The sequence below is a fragment of the Pelobates fuscus genome, chromosome 4, assembly GCF_036172605.1.
Source record: "Pelobates fuscus isolate aPelFus1 chromosome 4, aPelFus1.pri, whole genome shotgun sequence".
In the NCBI taxonomy this organism is placed as follows: Eukaryota; Metazoa; Chordata; class Amphibia; order Anura; family Pelobatidae; genus Pelobates; species Pelobates fuscus.
Window position 1 is genome coordinate 300,581,762 of NC_086320.1, and position 18,265 is coordinate 300,600,026.

At 41.7% G+C, this 18,265-nt stretch overlaps 1 protein-coding gene across 3 annotated transcripts in view; it reads left to right on the top strand.

Moving 5' to 3' along the window:
• Window positions 1-18,265, top strand: part of DIP2C (disco interacting protein 2 homolog C) — a 446,084-nt gene that overhangs the window by 336,927 nt on the left and 90,892 nt on the right. For all 3 annotated transcript variants that reach the window (XM_063452241.1, XM_063452243.1, XM_063452244.1), the window contains 3 exons: window positions 2,083-2,192; window positions 13,339-13,419; window positions 15,824-15,947. In XM_063452241.1, the coding sequence (XP_063308311.1) occupies window positions 2,083-2,192; window positions 13,339-13,419; window positions 15,824-15,947 (315 nt within the window). The remainder of the gene's footprint in view (window positions 1-2,082; window positions 2,193-13,338; window positions 13,420-15,823; window positions 15,948-18,265) is intronic.

Sequence of the window (18,265 nt, forward strand, 5' to 3'; positions counted from 1 at the left end):
TGAAATGGGAGTGACCATTCCGAAGACCGAGGATATCTGATATGCCGTGGGTCAAATAGGGGTTGACCCAGTGTATCCATAAAGGTTTCGGCGTCTTCCGAAGGGTTCTGTTCGGGTACAGAATCCGCTGTTGTGAGATCTCTATTAAAATCTTGAGGGAAAGGTGCCCCTTTAAAAGAAGCCACAGGCCAGTCTTCTTCATCTTCAGAAGAGTGGTCGGCTTGCCACTCATCTAGGATGGCCAAGGGGTGTAAATCAAAGGAGTCGTCCTCTTCCTCTGACAGAGTAGGTTGCACGGGATGTTTAGTTTTGGTGTCAGTCTGTTTCGGGCGTTTTGCCGGTTCTTTCCCCTTGCGTTTGAGGGGTTCTGGCCCATCCCCTTTCCAATATCTTTTATTGGGTTTGGAAGGGTTCCTTCTTGTGGAATCTGAATCATCCGCCTCTTCCTCAGAAGGCGGGGGCTCAGAAGTTTTTGGGTCTTTAGGCTCAATGGGCAGCACCCGAGCCAGGGCCTTTTCCAGTGAAGCGGCAACAGCCGCATTTATAACAGCTTGTAAGTTTTGGTCTTGGATTGAAGCCTCCATAGCAATAGTGATGATACCTATGGGGCAGAATAGGCCAGCATTAGAATGTATTTGAGGCCGTCCGAAATAACACAAAACTTTATTAAAATGTTTTAAAACAGTGCAAGCTGTAGCTGGGGGTCACCCAGACTTAATAACCTCAGGGAGTAATATTTCAAACCCGTATAGAGGTATAGCGGCACAGACAAAGCGGGCCAATCATGGGCTGTATATCATAACAGCAATCATAAATATATTTAGGGATTTAATCTTACAATAAATCAGTATAAATGTGATGAAAAGCTCAGGTTGAATGGTAATGGGGTAATCCCAACAGTAATGAGATGTTGAATATAAAACCGAAATATAAATATTTGGTTCCAAGTAGTACTTTCAATTCACTACCAGGGGGAGTAGTATAAGCCAGTAACTCATCAAATTGAAATTACAGAGTGAGGTATTTCCAAGGGGAGTGAAATCAAGCCTACTCTGAGGTAATATTATTATTATCTGAAAAATAGTAGTGTAAAATATATATATATCTTTATCCAGGTGTTAGAAATAAAGGAACTGCTGAAATGCAGTTAAAATGGCCGCCGTGCGGCTATTTGGGCTCCGATCGCGGCTCCAAGAAAATGGCCGCCGCGATCGTGCTCATGCGCACAAGGAAGAGAAGCGGCCGTTTGGATCTCGCAGAGGTGTGCGAGATCCAAGATGGCCGCCGTGCGCGCTCGGGGCCGCTGGAGGCGTTCTCCACGGCCCAGAAAGCCCGGGAAAACGGGGCAAAATATGCCGACCGCAACCCGGACTGTTAAAAACGGTATATTTGAAAATTTAAATATAATACATTCGATAGATATACAAAACAGAAATGTAACTGTAAGAATGAGAAAAGAAAAATAAGGTAGAAATAAGAACTAAGTTAAGAGAAACTTAGGGAAAAAATAAGATAGGGTAGGAAACAAACGCCTAGGAATAAAAACCATATATAAAGTGAAATTATGACAGAAACGGATAGGTAAAAAATAAAGAATAAAGAATAAAGAATAAAGAATAAACCACAGAAACCACAGAAAAGTAGGAGACAGTGGCACTCTGACCTGTACTGGTGTGAAGCAGCAAAGAAAGAGGAAGTGACGTCACAGGGAGGGACTTTTATACCATGTTAAATTTTTCTGATTGGTTATCCTGTTACTAAGTAAAAAAGTGCTGCTGTGAAGCTTAAGTAAAGAAAGTCTTAAGCAAATACGAAGCCTCCTGTCATGTTATAAAATTCCAAATCTAAATAATATGAATATAATTTGGCAGTTACGAGCATTAACTAGACATCCAGCCAGACTTACAGATGTCAGTATCAGTCAGTAGTTGCACCACAAGGCCATTTGTTTGGTCTCATAGATCTATAACCATCTGCTCAGCTGATCTCGGAGGTAGATAGGAATATAGCAAAACTTTTTAATGAGTTTATTAATATTTTCTGTAATCATTAAATTACAATGTAAATATATTCTGTTCTTAGAAATCGGGCCTGCCTCTGTGATGGTAGGGAATTTGGTATCTGGTAAGAGAATTGCACAAGCCAGCGGAAGAGATTTGGGACAGATAGAGGACAATGATCAGGCTAGAAAGGTAAGTGTTTCTGTGGACCTTAGGGGGCAAGCATTTTAAATTTGTTCAAACAAAATAATTATGTGCATTAAAACAGTCTTTTAACTGTAGAAACATATATTGTGGACACTGTGTATGAAATTAATTTGTATTTGCAGCACAAAAATAGAACTATTCATTTAATGCTTCTTGGAAGTACGAGAACCACTTGTACTGAATCCCAAATCGTGGGGAATTACAATTATTTTACCAACAAATGTCTAGTATTTCAACACAACAAAATGGGTTTAAAAAGCCATACATTAGTGGATACACTGTATGTAAATATTCTAGTAAATCGGAAGCAATGCATTACAATGCTGGAGTTCTTTAAATAATTTCCTTTGATGTCCATCCTTATTCTGCTTTAATTAATCATTGTCCTGTGTATATTTACCATACAATACCTTTTATTCTGCTTTCTATTTTAAAAACCCTCTTTTTGTTAAAACGTTTTAAAGGAAATGTGGGATCAGCTGTATTGCGTGTGCTTTATGGGATGTATATAAACTATATCACACAAGGTCACACATTTAGACTGGAAGAAAGAAGATTTAGCCTAAGGTAAAGGAAAGAGTTTTTTTTACAGTAAGAACAATACGGATGTTGAATTCTCTGTCTGAAGAGGTGGTTTTATCAGAGTCTGTACAGATGTTCAGACAGCAATTTGATAAATACTTATAAAAACATAATCTACGGGGACATCATTTTTAATCAGTAGGGTGATAGCTTCTTGATCCAAGGAGAGATCTGACTACCATTCTGGGGTCAAGAAGGAATGTTTTCCTAGTTTGTTGCAAAATTGGAAGCGCTTCAGACTGGGTTTTTTTTGCCTTTCTTTTGTATGAACAGCAAAAACAAATGTGAGGAAGGCTGAACTTGATGCATGCATGTCTCTTTTCAGCCATGTAACCACGTAACAGTAATATATTTATTTTAAATTAAAAATAATTTAGAATATGTTATCTAAAAAGTTCTGTCCACCCCAAGATGTTTTGTTGAATTGTGGAAGTTTGTAAATTGTCTAGTTGGACAATTGCTCTTGCGAGGGTTAACATTTTTCAAAATTGAAGACAGACTCCCGTCGACAAGGATGTCTACAATGAACCAGAACCCTTTATGCTGATTTATCCAGCATCTCCTTTTCCACCCCCACTCTGAAACTGTGATAACATCCCGCAGCTATGTGATTTCAAATTAAGGACATGAAAATGACCGGGGAGATGACTCATGAAAACAAACAGCCCGTCTTGATTGTTTTTTGAAAGAAAAGAGCATTGTGTGAACAGCACATGTTGATTTACAAAAAAACTTATTTGAATCTCAAATAATGCTGAATATCCAATTAACCTCTTGATATAATGATGTAATGGTCAACCTTGTTATGCTAAGTGCACAGTAGATTAATAATAATTTATTTTAGAATGCTAACACAACAGTCCCGAATGTGCCTGGACAGTCCTGCATTAAAGGAATGTCTCACTTTTTGAAATCTGCTGGCAGATTTCACAATGCATAAGGGGACTAGGCACTACTACTTCAGAGAGAAGGGCTTAATCATGAGCAGTGGCCAGCCTCATGCTACAGCAGCCCACTGCATTTATTAATTTCCTAGTGGGCCAATCCAGGGTTGAGGCTTACAGAAGTCAAGTCAATAGATCAGGTAGCTAAAAGTGTAGGACAGCCAGAGACAAGATGCAAGGAAAATCTTGGTATCAAGTTCACCAAGTTGCAGGCGTCAGATCAACTAAGCTAAGAGATCAGGTTCTTGTTTACAGAACCCATCTAAAAAAAACGCAGCATATGAAGATAAACTTAAAGGACCACTATAGTGCCAGGAAAACACTCGTTTTCCTGGCACTATAGTGCCCTGAGGGTGCCCCCACCCTCAGGGACCACCCCCTCCTGCCGGGCTGGATGGAGAGGAAAGGGTTAAAACTTACCTTTATTCCAGCGCCGGGCGGGGAGCTCTCCTCCTCCTCTCCATCTCCGATCTTCCCTTTCGGCTGAATGCGCATGCGCGGCAAGAGCTGCACGCGCATTCAGCCGGTCTCATAGGAAAGCATTTATAATGCTTTCCTATGGACGCTTTGTGCTCTCACTGTGATTTTCACAGTGAGAAGCACGCAAGCGCCTCTAGCGGCTGTCAATGAGACAGCCACTAGAGGATTTGGAGGCTGGATTAACCATATTATAAACATAGCAGTTTCTCTGAAACTGCTATGTTTATAAAAAAAAGGGTTAATCCTAGAGGGACCAGGCACCCAGACCACTTCATTAAGCTGAAGTGGTCTGGGTGCCTAGAGTGGTCCTTTAAGGTACCTTTTCCCCAAAAAGTTACTAGTACTTTTATTCATAAAATAAATATATGAATGAGTTAGTCCAGCCGCCGTAATATGTAGAAAACTTCTGTTGTCTAGTTAAAATGCCCTATTGGGCTCTCTTCATTAGTCACTCCCCTCCCTAAAGTTTGTAATAAAATCGGTTTGTTTTTTACTTGCCTATTATCCAGCACCAGGCAAGGCTGTCAGTGCTGCCTTCTACACCTCCATCTGACATCACCAAGTGCCTTGTTCGGTCCAGTCAAAGACTTATAGAGAAGCCTTTTATTGGATCATTCTATTGGCTCAGAGTCCTGCAGGTTTTGCCTGCAAGAGAGTAGCTAAATATGCTCTGACAGACGTACATTTTGCACAGGATTAACATTAGGCAGTCTGGATGCCAAAGTCACATATGCCTGAGGTACAACTATCCCCAGTCACAAAACTGAAAATATCTCTGGATGTGCAACATTTCAAGCAGAAACACAGACAGACTCCTATCACCATGACTTCTAAAAGCAGAAGTGATCATGGTGGTTGGAGTAACTTTTTAAAGAAACTACCCTGTCATATACACTGAAAAGTCTCTGTTCGTATATTTGGACTATATGGTTCGGGAACCAAACAGCCTCACGAACCGGAGACCACCCAGGAGCTTGTTAAGCCTAATTGCTACTTTGTAGCAATTTCCACCGCAGTGTTCTAAGTGTTCGTCTGGGTGGCCACATTTCCTATGGATGACCACAAGGTGGCGGCCATCTTGTTCGCATGAACATAGGCAGTGGTGTTTGATCGTCGAGTTTATGGAACTATTTTCGGACACTGAAACTCCCGACACCGCTGGACTTCCATGATCGCCTGTGTTCGGTTTTAGAACACTTAAGAAGACACTGTTAGGTGGAAACATTTCCACAAACAAGGAGAACAAGCTCCAGGGTAAGAATATTGACTATGTTCGGTTTTAAATTACTCAACTAGACCCACCGCTAGCCCTGATTTTATGTAACTGTTTTGGGCAGGAGCCTCATGTGCGGTCGGTCAAATTAAGACTTCCAGGAAATTTCCAAACCCCTGAACCGATCTGGGTGATTTGGGATATGTTGGTCACGCAGATCGGGGCTATCAGGGGATATAACTTTTGTGGGATTTTTTATGCATTTTTAAGGTACTTTTGGAGTGTTTGTGAAATGTGTGTTTTTTGTGCCTGGATAATTGAGTTTAGTACAGTTCCTGACTCCATTATCTCCCAGGCATAGGGGAGGGATTATCCTGTATTCTGTGGGAGTGTCATGGGCGTGCTGGTCTGTATTCAGAAATGTATAAAAGCAGGCCATCTGGCCAGATTAAACTTATTCCAGCTTGTACTCCCAGAACTATGTGTCGTCTGGTTCCTGGGAGGGTAAAGGGCTACTCTTTAATCACTGTTCCAGTGTGAAGGATTCAACAGGGAAAGTCTAGAGCTCCCAGGACTGAGTGTCGTCCAGTGCCTGGGGGTGGCTAGAGCAAGTTCCCCATTCGGCTCCAGGAAGGAGCGGTTCCAGGACCACAGTCAAGCCACGGCGACCATGGGCAGAAGTGCTGCGGTTTGTCCCCTGTTCCAGCTAGGAAGCGGTCCTTGGCGGAGGTACCCGGCCAGGGGTACAGGGAGCTCCGTTACAATATATTTCACATTTATGAACTATCATTGCTATTTGAAGGCTTTTTTTCCATTTTGAATGGACCTGGAAGATAACTATGATGACACAGCAATTATAATAATGTACAAAATATCATATTCTTGCATTCTAGGAATGTGCATTCACAAACAGTGAAGCTTTTCTTTTCTAGGTTGTAAGCAAGGTATTTGAGCATTTTCTAGATTTTCCAATGTCGTAACTGCTTTGTGTCCTATATTTGATGTTTGACAATGTGTACAAATTATTCTGATGCTTTTGTCAGATTGCAAGACAGCGAGAGTATATGATCACAAAGAATCACAAATGTACTCCCACAAGATATTTCTGATATGGAATAACAAACCCATATAAAAATATATTTTTATAAATATTGTTTCTAGATGTCACTGAACATCTACATGAGTGTACAAGGGATTGCTGCTATGTACTTATTGCATATGCGAACTACTCCATTTTATCACATCATGTAATCTGGGTTATTTCTGCTCAGTAAGGAAAGATTTAAAGAGCAATCCACTTACTTAATTTAAAAATGCTTAATTTAGTAATATCCCCTGTTTATATTGCCCTCCCATTTAGAGACTTGCTAAAATTGACTGGTCTGAATTTGTTAGGATTCAAAGTTTTTTGGAAAAAAAAAATAGAAGTCCCTTGAAGTACAAAATGGGTGGGGGGTGGGGAGTTTAAAACTTATCTAGACTGGCTGCAGCTGTAACCATTACTAACAACATGCCAAAAGATGATCCAGATATGAATTGTTAACGTTTTATTCAGTTCAGATTTTGGCTATATCACTTTTTACCCTACATAAAAGACTTGTAGGCGTATATTCAAATACATTACATCATTAAACAAGCACAATGAATAATAAGTTGAGTTAAGGACTAGTTGTAATGGACTTCCTATGTTTGGTTTCTCAGACCAGAATTACAATAACCATGTCTGTTATATGGTATCATTGCAAATAGCTGATAAAAATGCAACTAATGTGGCCTACAAATAAATAGCAACAGTTTATGTTTCGTCTAAATTAAGCAAGTAGTAATAGTGGTAGAGATGTCTGTTATTGTCAGTGATGAGAAGCCATTATGCATCTAATAGGGTTTGAACTTCACTGAGGGGGAAATAGAGTTCATATATGTCACTAAGCTACAGTGGCCTCTGACAATGTGAAATCATTTTAATGAGGATGGTTGGAGAGATTCATTCTAGAGCAGCGGTTCCCAACCCGTGGTACGCGTACCCCAGGGTGTACAAAGCAGTGCCCCTGGGGGTACGTGAAAAAATCTGGGTAAAGGCAGCAGTGCCGGCCGCCGCGTGGGTTAAGAACCGCTGGCTGAGTCTATCGGGTGGCCCATTGACTTTGGGTCACCCGATACACATGTGCCTTCAGGGGTCCGGTCGCACTATTAAAGCGTTGCAGCGCGCGACCGGACCCCTAAAGGCATATGTGTATCGGGTGGCCCTAAGTGCATGGGCCCCCCGATAGACTCAGCCAGCGGTTCTTAACCTGTGCGGTGGCCGGCACCGCCTTACCCAAATTATTTCGCGTACCCCCAGGGGCACTGAAGTGTACCCCTTGGGGTACCACGGGTTGGGAATCACTGCTCTAGAATAAATCTCTCCAACCATCCTCATTAAAATAATTTCACATTGTCCGATGCCTGTGTTGGTGTCCACTGTAACTTAGTGACATATATGAACTCTATTTCCCCCTCAGTGAAGTTCAAACCCTATTCGCTGCATAATGGCTTCTCATCACTGACAATAACAACAGACATTCCTACCACTTGCTTAATTTAGACTAAACATAAACTGTTTCTATTTATTTGTAAGCCACACTAGTTGCATTTTTATCAGCCTTTTGCAATGATGCCATATAATAGCTGTGTTCCTGCAGCCAGAGCTGGGAGGAAGTAACGGCTTGCAACTACTTCCTCCCAGCTCACACACAGAGCACGCCGCTCGGGAGAGGAAGGGGCGGGGCAGGCAGAGCGGACTGTGAGAGCAGCAGTACCCCAACTCCCACCAGACCCATCCAGCCAAAAGGTAGGCTATATGTGATTTTGTGTATCTGTATGTGTGTGTATAGTGTTTGCATGTTTATCTGTATGTCTGTGAGTCTGTATGTGTCAGTGTACCTGTATGTCAGTGTATGCGTCTGTGTCACTGTATGTGTCAGTTTGTCAGTGTGTCAGTGTTTGCGCATCTGTATGTCAGTGTATGTGTCTGTTTGTCACTGTGTGTGTCAGTTTATCTGTATGTGTCTGTGCCTCAGTGTATGTCGCTGTGTGTGTGTATGTGTATCTCAGGGATCGACAAATCCCAAGGACCAGGTAGACATGGCGATTATGAAATTTTTTTCTGGCGCCTGGAATATGTCTGCCCAGAGCGGCAAGGGAGAATGCAGGTGGCCGACCATGGGGAAACGGAGGCAGCCATCCAGCCAGTTGACCGACTGACAGCGGGGGAGCGGAGGAAAAGCAGAGGTGGCCGGCCAGCCATTGGAGAGCAGAGGCTGGTCTTGAGGGAGAGCAGAGATGGGCCGGAGGCCGCTGTATGAAATAAACCTGGGGGGCGAGGAAGGGACTGACCCGGCCGGACTGACAGGAAGTGCTCTCTCAGTGAGCACTTCCTGTCAGTCCGGCCAGGTTCAGGAAACTGAAGCTTCTGTACCGCGGTTCGTTCTGCTTGGCCACGCTACAAGAGAGTTAATGAGGCACACCAGGGAATGGAGAGGACCATTAAGGGGGGGAAACACACAAAAGGACAGAGAGGGAGAGAAACACTAGGGGGGGGAGGAGAGTGGGTTGGGGAGAGGACCACAAAGGGACAGGAAAGGGAGGTGATGGGAGAGGAACACTAAGGTAAAGGGAGGGTAGAGGTACACATAGGGAAAGGGAGTTGAGGGGGGAGGAACACTAAGGGACAGGGAGGGGAGGTGAGGAGAGAGGAAAACCAAGAGACGGGGAGGGGAGGGGAGAGGAACACCAAGAGACAGGGAGGGGAGGGGAGAGGAACACCAAGAGACAGGGAGGGGAGGGGAGAGGAACACCAAGAGACAGGGAGGGGAGGGGAGAGGAACACCAAGAGACAGCGAGGGGAGGGGAGGGGAGGGGAGAGGATCACCAAGAGACAGGGAGGGGAGGGGAACACTAAGGGACAGGGAGGGGAGGTGAGGGGAGAGGTACACTAAGGGACAGGGAGGGAAGGTGAGGGGAGAGGAACACTAAATATTATTGAAAACATCTAACTGTCATGTATATTTTGTGCTTTACCACTTAATAAAAAAAAATATTTGCAAAAAAAATAAATAATTAAATAAACATGTTCAGTTAACAGTATATTTGTGTAGAAATGGTTTCATTTTTCAAAACGGTAAATGTACAGAATATCTGTATCAGTAAGTTATCGGCTATCAGCCTGCAGGTTCTCGGTATCTCCTTTCAAAAATCAATATTGGTCGATCCCTAGTCAGGATATGTGTCTGTGTATCTGTGAGTCAATGTGTCTGTGTGTCAATGTGTGTATCTGCATGTGTGTCGGGGTATGTATCCTCAAGTATGTTAGTGTATTTATCTATGTGTCTGTGTATCTGCATGTGTGTCAGGGTATGTATCTGTGTGTCAGTGTGTGTATCTCTGTGTATCTGCATGTGTGTCAGGGTATGTATTGGTATGTCTATCTGTGTGTCAATGTGTGTATCTGTGTGTCAGGATGTGTGTCTGTGTATCTGTATGTTTGTCAGTGTGCGTATCTGCATTTGTGTCTGAGGGTGTATCTCTGTGTCTGTGTGTCAGGGTATGTATATGTATGTGTGTCAGGTTATGTGTCCGTATGTGTCAAGGTATGTGTCTGTATTCGTCTCCGTATATGTATCTGTGTCTGTGTATCTGCATGTATGTCAGGGTGTGTATCCTTAAGTATGTCAGGGTATGTATCTGTGTGTCTGTGTACCTGTATGTGTGTATCTGTGTAAATGCATGTGTGTCAGTGATTTATTTTGTCTATCTTTATGTTTGTGTATCATTGCTTCTGTGTGTCTGTGCATCTGTTTGTATGCGAGTGTGTATATCTGCAGGTGTGTCTGTGTATCTATATGTGTGTCAGTGTTTGTTTCTGTGTTTGTGCATATGTGACAGTTTGTGTGTCTGGGGCAGTGGAGAAGCAAGGTGAGCCTGGGGTGGAAAGAAAATGGAGGTTCTGGGGCGGAGGAGAAGCAGGAAAGAGCATGGTGCGGAGGAGAAACAGGGGGAGCCTAGGGCATATAAAAAGGGGAGATTGCACAGAGAAAAATATATACATTTGAAATAAATTCAACTATATTAATTGCAACATTTTGCTAATGTGAGGGGTACAATCTATGGAAATGGGCTGCCAAGGAATATTCAAATTAAAAAAGGTTGAGAACCACTGTTCTAGAGCACTGAGGATAGTTGGTCATCAGGGTTCTGAATATGTTTTTTTCTCTTGACAACAAACATGTCTGCCTGCATGAGAAGAATGCTACTCAAGAATACATAAAATATATAGGATATTGCTATAATTTGTTCTGCTTGGTTCAGGTAGAATTTTTAAAATGTAATATTTCAGAAAGAGAGTTTAAAATAAAAAAAATACATCTGCTACATGAAATCCTGTATAACGCTAAAATGTCATATGGCATACAGTTGGGTCCAGAAATATTTCATAATATTGGCTCTGTACGCAACCACAATGGATTTGAAATAAAACAACCGAGATGCAATTACAGTGCAAACTTTCAGCTTTAATTCAAACGTTTAAAATATTGTATGAAATGTTAAACTGCAAACATTTTCATACACATTGACCTTATTTCAGGAGGTCAAATGTAATTGGACAAATTAACACAATCATAACTAAAATGTTAATTTGTAATACTTTGTCGAGAATCCTTTGCAGGCAAGTCTGGAATGCTTGGACATCACCAAACTCTGGGTTTCCTCCTTTGTGCTGATTTGCCAGGCCTTTAACCCCTTAAGGACACATGACATGTCTGACATGTCATGATTCCCTTTTATTCCAGAAGTTTGGTCCTTAAGGGGTTAAGAGCAGCTGTCTTCAGTTGTTGTTTGTTCGTGGGTCTTTCTTCCTTAAATTTTGTCTTCAGCTAGTAAAATGCATGCTCGAATAGACTTTCCAGAATATTCCATTTTTTTGCTTTCACAGTATGTTTTGGGTCCTTGTCTATCTGTAAAGTGAAACACTGTCCAAGCAACTTCGCTAAACTTGGCTGAATCTGAGCAAACAATATATCCATATACACTTCAGAATTCATCCAGCTGCTTCTGTCTTCTGTCACATCATCTATTAATAATAGTAACCCGGTGCCATTGTAAGCCAAGCATGCCCATGCCATCACACTGCCTCTACCATGTTTTATAAATGGTGTGGTGTGCTTCGGATTATCAGCCATTCCAAGCCATCTCCATGTTTTTTTTCTTCCTATCATTCTGGTACAGGTTAATCTTACTTTTATATGTCCAAAGAATGACGTTTCACAACTGGGCTAACTTTTTGGCAAAGTCTAATCTGACCTTTCTATTCTTGAGGCTTCTGAATGGTTTGCACCTTGTGGTGAACCCTTTGTATTTGCTCTTGTGAAGTCTTCTCTTCATGGTAGACTTGGATGATAATAACATGCCTACCTAATGGACAGTGTTCTTCGATTGGCAGAAGGTTTTTCTTTACCGTGGAATGGATCCTACGATCATTCACCATTGTTGTTTTCCATGTACCACCAGACCTTTTTGTTGCAGAGCTCACCAGTGCATTTTTTGTTCCTCAGAATGTACCAAACTAATAATTTGGCTACTCCTAATTTTCCTGCTATCTAAGGATGGCCTGTATCACTTGCGTTGAGAGCTCCTTTGACCTGTAGGTTCACAGCAACAGCTTTGAAATGTGAATGCCACACCTGGAATCAACTCCAGACCTTGTACATGCTTAATTGATGAAGAACTAGCAAAGGAATAGCCCACACCTGTCCATGAAGAAACATAGAGGGAAACATATTAAAGGGCTGTAATTCCTAAACCCTTAAGAACACAGAGTAGAAGCAATTTAGAAAGTTAAAATGTTGCTTTATATTCAAGGTCTTCACTGATGAAGATTTTTAAAACTCTGAGAAGGGACATGAAGCAAGTCTGTTTTGCAATGGCTCTTAAAGGAACACTCAAATGCCCATAACCACTATGTGTTATGTTGCCAAGAGTGCCCTGCTGCTCCCTTTCCCCTCAATGGAATGAAACTGTTTTAGAACGTTAACTTACCTAGGGTGTACTGTTTTATTTTGTACCACGGATCTTGGTGCAGAATTGATTTTATTTTTTATTACCATGTTTGAATTCTCAACCTGTCACTACAATAATTCAGATGACTAAAGACATTCATTTTATGTAACGACTAGGCTTTAATACATCACTCCTATGTTTAATCAGTCTAGTATCCTGCATACTAGGGGGAGTGGGGAATATTTTTTTGGTTTGTCACACAGAATCAAATATAGTTACATAGTTACATAGTTAGATAGCTGAAAAGAGACTTGCGTCCATCAAGTTCAGCCTTCCTCACACCTGTTTTTCGCTGTTGATCCAAGAGAAAAAAAAAACAAAAAAAAAACACCCCAGTTTGAAGCACAATTTTGCAACAAGCTAGGACAAAAAATTCCTTCTTGACCCCAGAATGGCAGTCAGATTTATCCTTGAATCAAGCAGTTATTACCCTACATTGAAAGATTATATCCTTGAATATTCTGTCTTTGCAAGTATGCATCTAGTAGCTGTTTGAACATCTGTATGGACTCTGATAAAACCACTTCTTCAGGCAGAGAATTCCACATCCTGATTGTTCTTACAGTAAAAAAACCTTTCCTTTGCCTTAGACGAAATCTTCTTTCTTCCAGTCTAAACGCATGGCCTCGTGTCCTATGTAAAGTCCGGTTTGTGAATAGATTTCCACACAATGGTTTGTATTGGCCCCGAATATATTTGTATAATGTTATCATATCCCCTCTCAGGCGACGTTTTTCTAAACTAAATAGGTTTAAATTTGTTAAATAGTTTTATTTATGTATTTATTTATTTATTTATTTTTCTTGTGTTTCATTAGTTTCTATTCCTGTCGGAAGTTCTTCAGTGGAGATCTCAAACGACGCCTGATCATGTTCTCTACACATTACTAAATTCAAGGGTAAGACATTGAATTATTGATTTCCACAATCGCCGCTGTTTTCTGTTGCAGATGATCCTGTTGAATAAGCCACATCCGCTGATATTTTGATCCTTGAGACCTGAAGAGAATTAATTTGCAGAATAGCCCTGCTTTACTGGAAAAATACATTGTTATGCTTCAAATCTCGCTTCCCTTTCATGCATGAATTTATCTAAAGTTGCATCTGTGTCCTGTGAAATAAGAGAACGTTTTAAATTCCTTATTCATTTTAATGGGATTTTTTTTTAACATATATTTTTGCTAATGAGAAACTGCTATTGTACTGTATTACTGCCCTTGGACAACTCATTTCCAGGCTTCTCTGCACATATTTATGAAGGTCTAGGGTTTCAATAAAATAGGATGATAGACAGACAAAGCTCATACAATCTAACAGTTCCTGTATTGCATTATCGTTAATGCATGCTTATCCTCTTTCTTCTCAATATACACTGGAAGTAATACTGATTTCACACAAATGCTAAGTGTATGCTGACAACATGAACATCTCCGGGTAAGTCTAGGAAGTATTATTGTGGTCTAAACTCTTACACCAGGGATGAGCGGCAAGCAGTGCTTAAAACTGATTACCTCGCCAATTTTTGGGCCGGTGCAAGGAATTTTGGCTACACAGGCAAAGATTAATTTTGGCACCCCCTCCCCCCAAATAAAATGCATCTTTAGCGGTGTCTCATATCCAGCTTTTTTGAAATTCTTACCCCATTTAGTGTTTTGTATCCCTCTTTAGTGTTTCTTACACCCCCTTATATATCTCTGTATGCCTTGTGTATCTTTTTTTTTTTTCCCAGCCCCTTTGTGTGTCTTTCTTTCCCACAGCCCTTTTCTGTGGATCGCTCTTCTCAGCCTGTTTTTGTGTGTCCCTCTTCCTCTCAGGGCCCTTTGTGTATCTTTTCCCTCCCAAGCCATATAGACATCGATATATAGCAACACCTACATACAGGCACAGAGTTAACATAAATATGCAGGCACACAATCAAACAAACACAGTTGTACACGCACACAGTCATACAATCAACACATACAGGTACACTGCCATAGAAACACAGATATACGGTCATACAGACACGCACCGAGACTGTCATATAGAGAGATAAAGACACAGTCATAAAGAGATATACAAACACAGACATACAGTCATGCATACACGGGCATGCAGGGACATATATACACAGACATAGTCACACAAAGATATACAGAACAAGGTATACAGAGACATATGGATATGGTCATACAGAGACATATGGACACAGTCATACAGGGTCATACAGACACAGGCATACATACACAATCATACAAAGACATAAAGTCATACAGACACAGGTATACAGAGCAGGGGCAGATCCAGAACCTAATCTTGGGAGGGGGGCTGGTAGTGAGTTGTAGTGGGGTGATAGGGGCTGTAATTCTGGAGTTAGGGGCTGTACCAGGGGGAGAGAAGCTGTAGTTCAGAGCTAGGGGATGTAATTGTGGGCTTAGGAAATGTAGTAGGAGATAAGGGCTGTAGGAGGGGTGTTAGGGACTGAAGTAGGTTGATGGCTGCACGTGGGGACAGGGGCTGTAGGGAGTTAGGGGGTTATGGGCTGTAGTGAAGTTATGGGGTGTAAAAGGGAGTTAGGGGGGAATAGAGGCACGTGGGGGGAATAGAGGCTGTAGTGAAAGGAATGTTAAGTAGGGGAGTTAGGGGCTGTGGTGGGGGCACAAGGGCAATATGGTTGCAAACCAGTGGCAGTACAGTGGGAAACAGGGGCAGTAGAGGGGGACACAGTGGCTGTAGAGGAGGACACTGATATCAATAACTTAAATTAATAAAATATACTTCTCTTAACTGAAGAGCAGCAAAGAAAGAGGATTTTGAAATGTTCACTTGGTCTTTTACAGCATGGCTTGTGTTTTGATGTCATTGTTATATATTTTTTCCTCAAATTTTGTTCTTTATTGTTCACTATCTTTGCTGCTATTTAAATTAATGAAAGAGAAAAGCGTAATAGGAGTTTCCGTGTCTTGTTACAAAATTCGTATGTATAAATCCATCTCTTTGTGTGATAGCCGATTGATTCCATAGAAATGATGATGGATAAACCTTGACACTGCAGTTGTTTATGGACGACTACATTTCCCATGGAGCTCAGTTAGAGTTTATGAGCACAATTTGGTATTATATTAACCACTCTAGGGCTTTTTTGCAATTTCACTCCTACTTTGGAACACAGTAATATTTTGGCAGAGCAATCTCCATTACCCATGTTTTGTGCCAGAATTATTTTATACATGAAACAAATTTGACTTGTAATGCAAGTTCCCTAATTTGTTTGAAGGAAACTTTTTTTGTACATCTCTCAAGATTTCTCCATGTATTTTACAGGGAACAATAGCCAACTCTTTGACATGTAGCCAGTTACACAAGCGAGCGGAGAAAATTGCGGTCATGCTAATGGAAAGGGGACATTTACAAGATGGGGATCACGTTGCTCTGGTTTATCCTCCAGGTGAGAAATCAGAATAAATCAGAACACATTTGATTTAATGGAAGGTGAAATTATTTTGTCTCATTATTATTTTGCTTCATTAGTGTTTGGAAAGAGGATGTTTAGAAATATGTACTTGGTAGTTGTTGGTAAGGGATATTTTAGCAGCTCATTTTTTTTTCATTAATTAAGAAAAATAAAGTCATTAACTGGTGGTATATTAGCATCAAGATAAAATAATTAAATTAAGATAACACTTTCTAGAGTCAAAATTATTTAAATACCATAAACTCAATACACAAAATACACTTAATTTTTATTTTTTAAAGTTCACACATTTTTTTTTTTTTTTTTTTTTTTAATTCTTTATTTTTGTAGTGCAGATAAGTATTACAAGCAGGCATGAGGTGCCCCGAAAGCAGTCCTCAGGCATTTTCCTCGCGTAACATGCGGGACAAAAGATTAACAGGCACAATTTATTATATTTTATGCAACTCAAGTTAGGCTTGTAAAATTAAGTATATACTGTACTAAAGCTTAGTCAATTTTTATGCTTGTCTATAGATGTTACAGATTATGCATGCATATTATGATAGCTGCATAGACACGTCGGTACAGTTTAATTATAGTAAATGTTCAGGCTTAATTTCAGTTAGTCACTTTAATAATGTTATGAGATGATTAGTACTATCATCAGTCGCTTTGATACTATAGCGGTGTAGCTAAACATACTTCTTGACTGACTAGGCATAGAATATGTAATTACATGTTATGCTAAGCTTAACCAAAATATGTAGTAGCTGGAGGGCAAAGGCAAGAAAACATAGGGAGAATCAGCACTTAAGATTGCCCTACAGCTTTTCCACCCCCAGTTGGACTCCATGCCAGCAAGGTGACGTTCCGTGGATGCACTTTTAAAGACCATTCTTTGATCGTGAAAAAGAGTTTTAGTGTTTAAAGGGGGACACAAGATCTGGAGACTGTGATATGAATTCTAGTCCCGTTAAGTGGCAATATAGTATGGCGGTATAGTCTGTTATAGGTAACCTGTGGTCTTGGTGGGTGTCTGTCTTAGGCTGCGGACTAGTCGGCTGTTGTTGCCCTCATGCGTTGATCTGGGCGGTGCGGCAGGTAAGGCCAGTGCGCCATGGCAGTGTCCCACTCCGTGTTTTGTAGCTTTGGGCTCGATCAGATTAATGCAGCTCTGCCACAGCCTGACTTGTGGGGTCACGGCTTGTATTTGCTGGTTCCCTTGCAGCCCGCATCGGCAATCCGCCCGTGTGGGGTCAGGAGAGATGGGTGCGCCATTCAGCCTTTGATCGTGGGTGGCTTGTCATGCCGTCTCCGCCATTTTGAAAGCGGCCTCTTTTCACTGTGTCCGCTCTGCTGGTGCTTGAGTGCCGTTGTTGCTGCACTCTGATGGGCTGAGGGGTGGGGACCGGGATCACCCCCGCCGGTCCAGAGGGGGGGGGAACAGGGCCAGAACCGCCTAGCCTCGTGCTTCTGCCTTGCCGCTGGCGGGCAGGATAGCTGGGCAGCGGCCGTCTACCCCACTCACCGCCCGAGCGGTCCCCATGTGGATGACGGGGATCGCCCCTCCGAGGGACTAAAACTTCCCAGCAAGCCTCTCCTCGGGACCAGGGTGGCTTCATGCACTGGGTCACAGCTACCAGTCTTCGGATGAGTAGGTAGGTAGTTTTTAAATTGCCAAATCTGGATAGTATCTCAGGAGCTACTCAGTTGTGCGTCCGTTCGGCATGGCGGTCCGGCCCCGCCCCCCCCAAAGTTCACACATTTAAAGGGACACTATAGTCACCAGAACAACTACAGCTTATTGTATTTGTTCTGGTGAGTATAATAATTCCCTGCAGGCTTTTTGCAGTAAACACTGTCTTTTCAGAAAAAATGCCGTGTTTACATCATAGCCTAGGTATACCTCCAGTGGCCACTCTTCAGATGGCTACTAGAGGTGGTTACTGGGGCAGTGCTGCACACTGTGCAGGACTACCATTCAGTGTCTCCATCCTCTGCATGGAGACACTGAACTTTCCTCATAGAGATGTATTGATTCAATGCATCTCTATGCGGAGGTGCTGATTGGCCAGGGCTGTGTTTGACTTGTGCTGGCTCAAAAAGCATCAGACTTCACTAAAAGTACGATTTAACTATATTTAGGGGGGGCAAGGTAGGCCAGGAGGGCTAGATAGTGGTTTTAACACGACAGGTTCAGGAATACATGTTTGTATTCCTGACCCTATAGTGTTCCTTTAACAATATAGCTATTTAGACATTACTTAATTATTACACTGTAGGGGGAGGGAAATTTACACTAAACCATA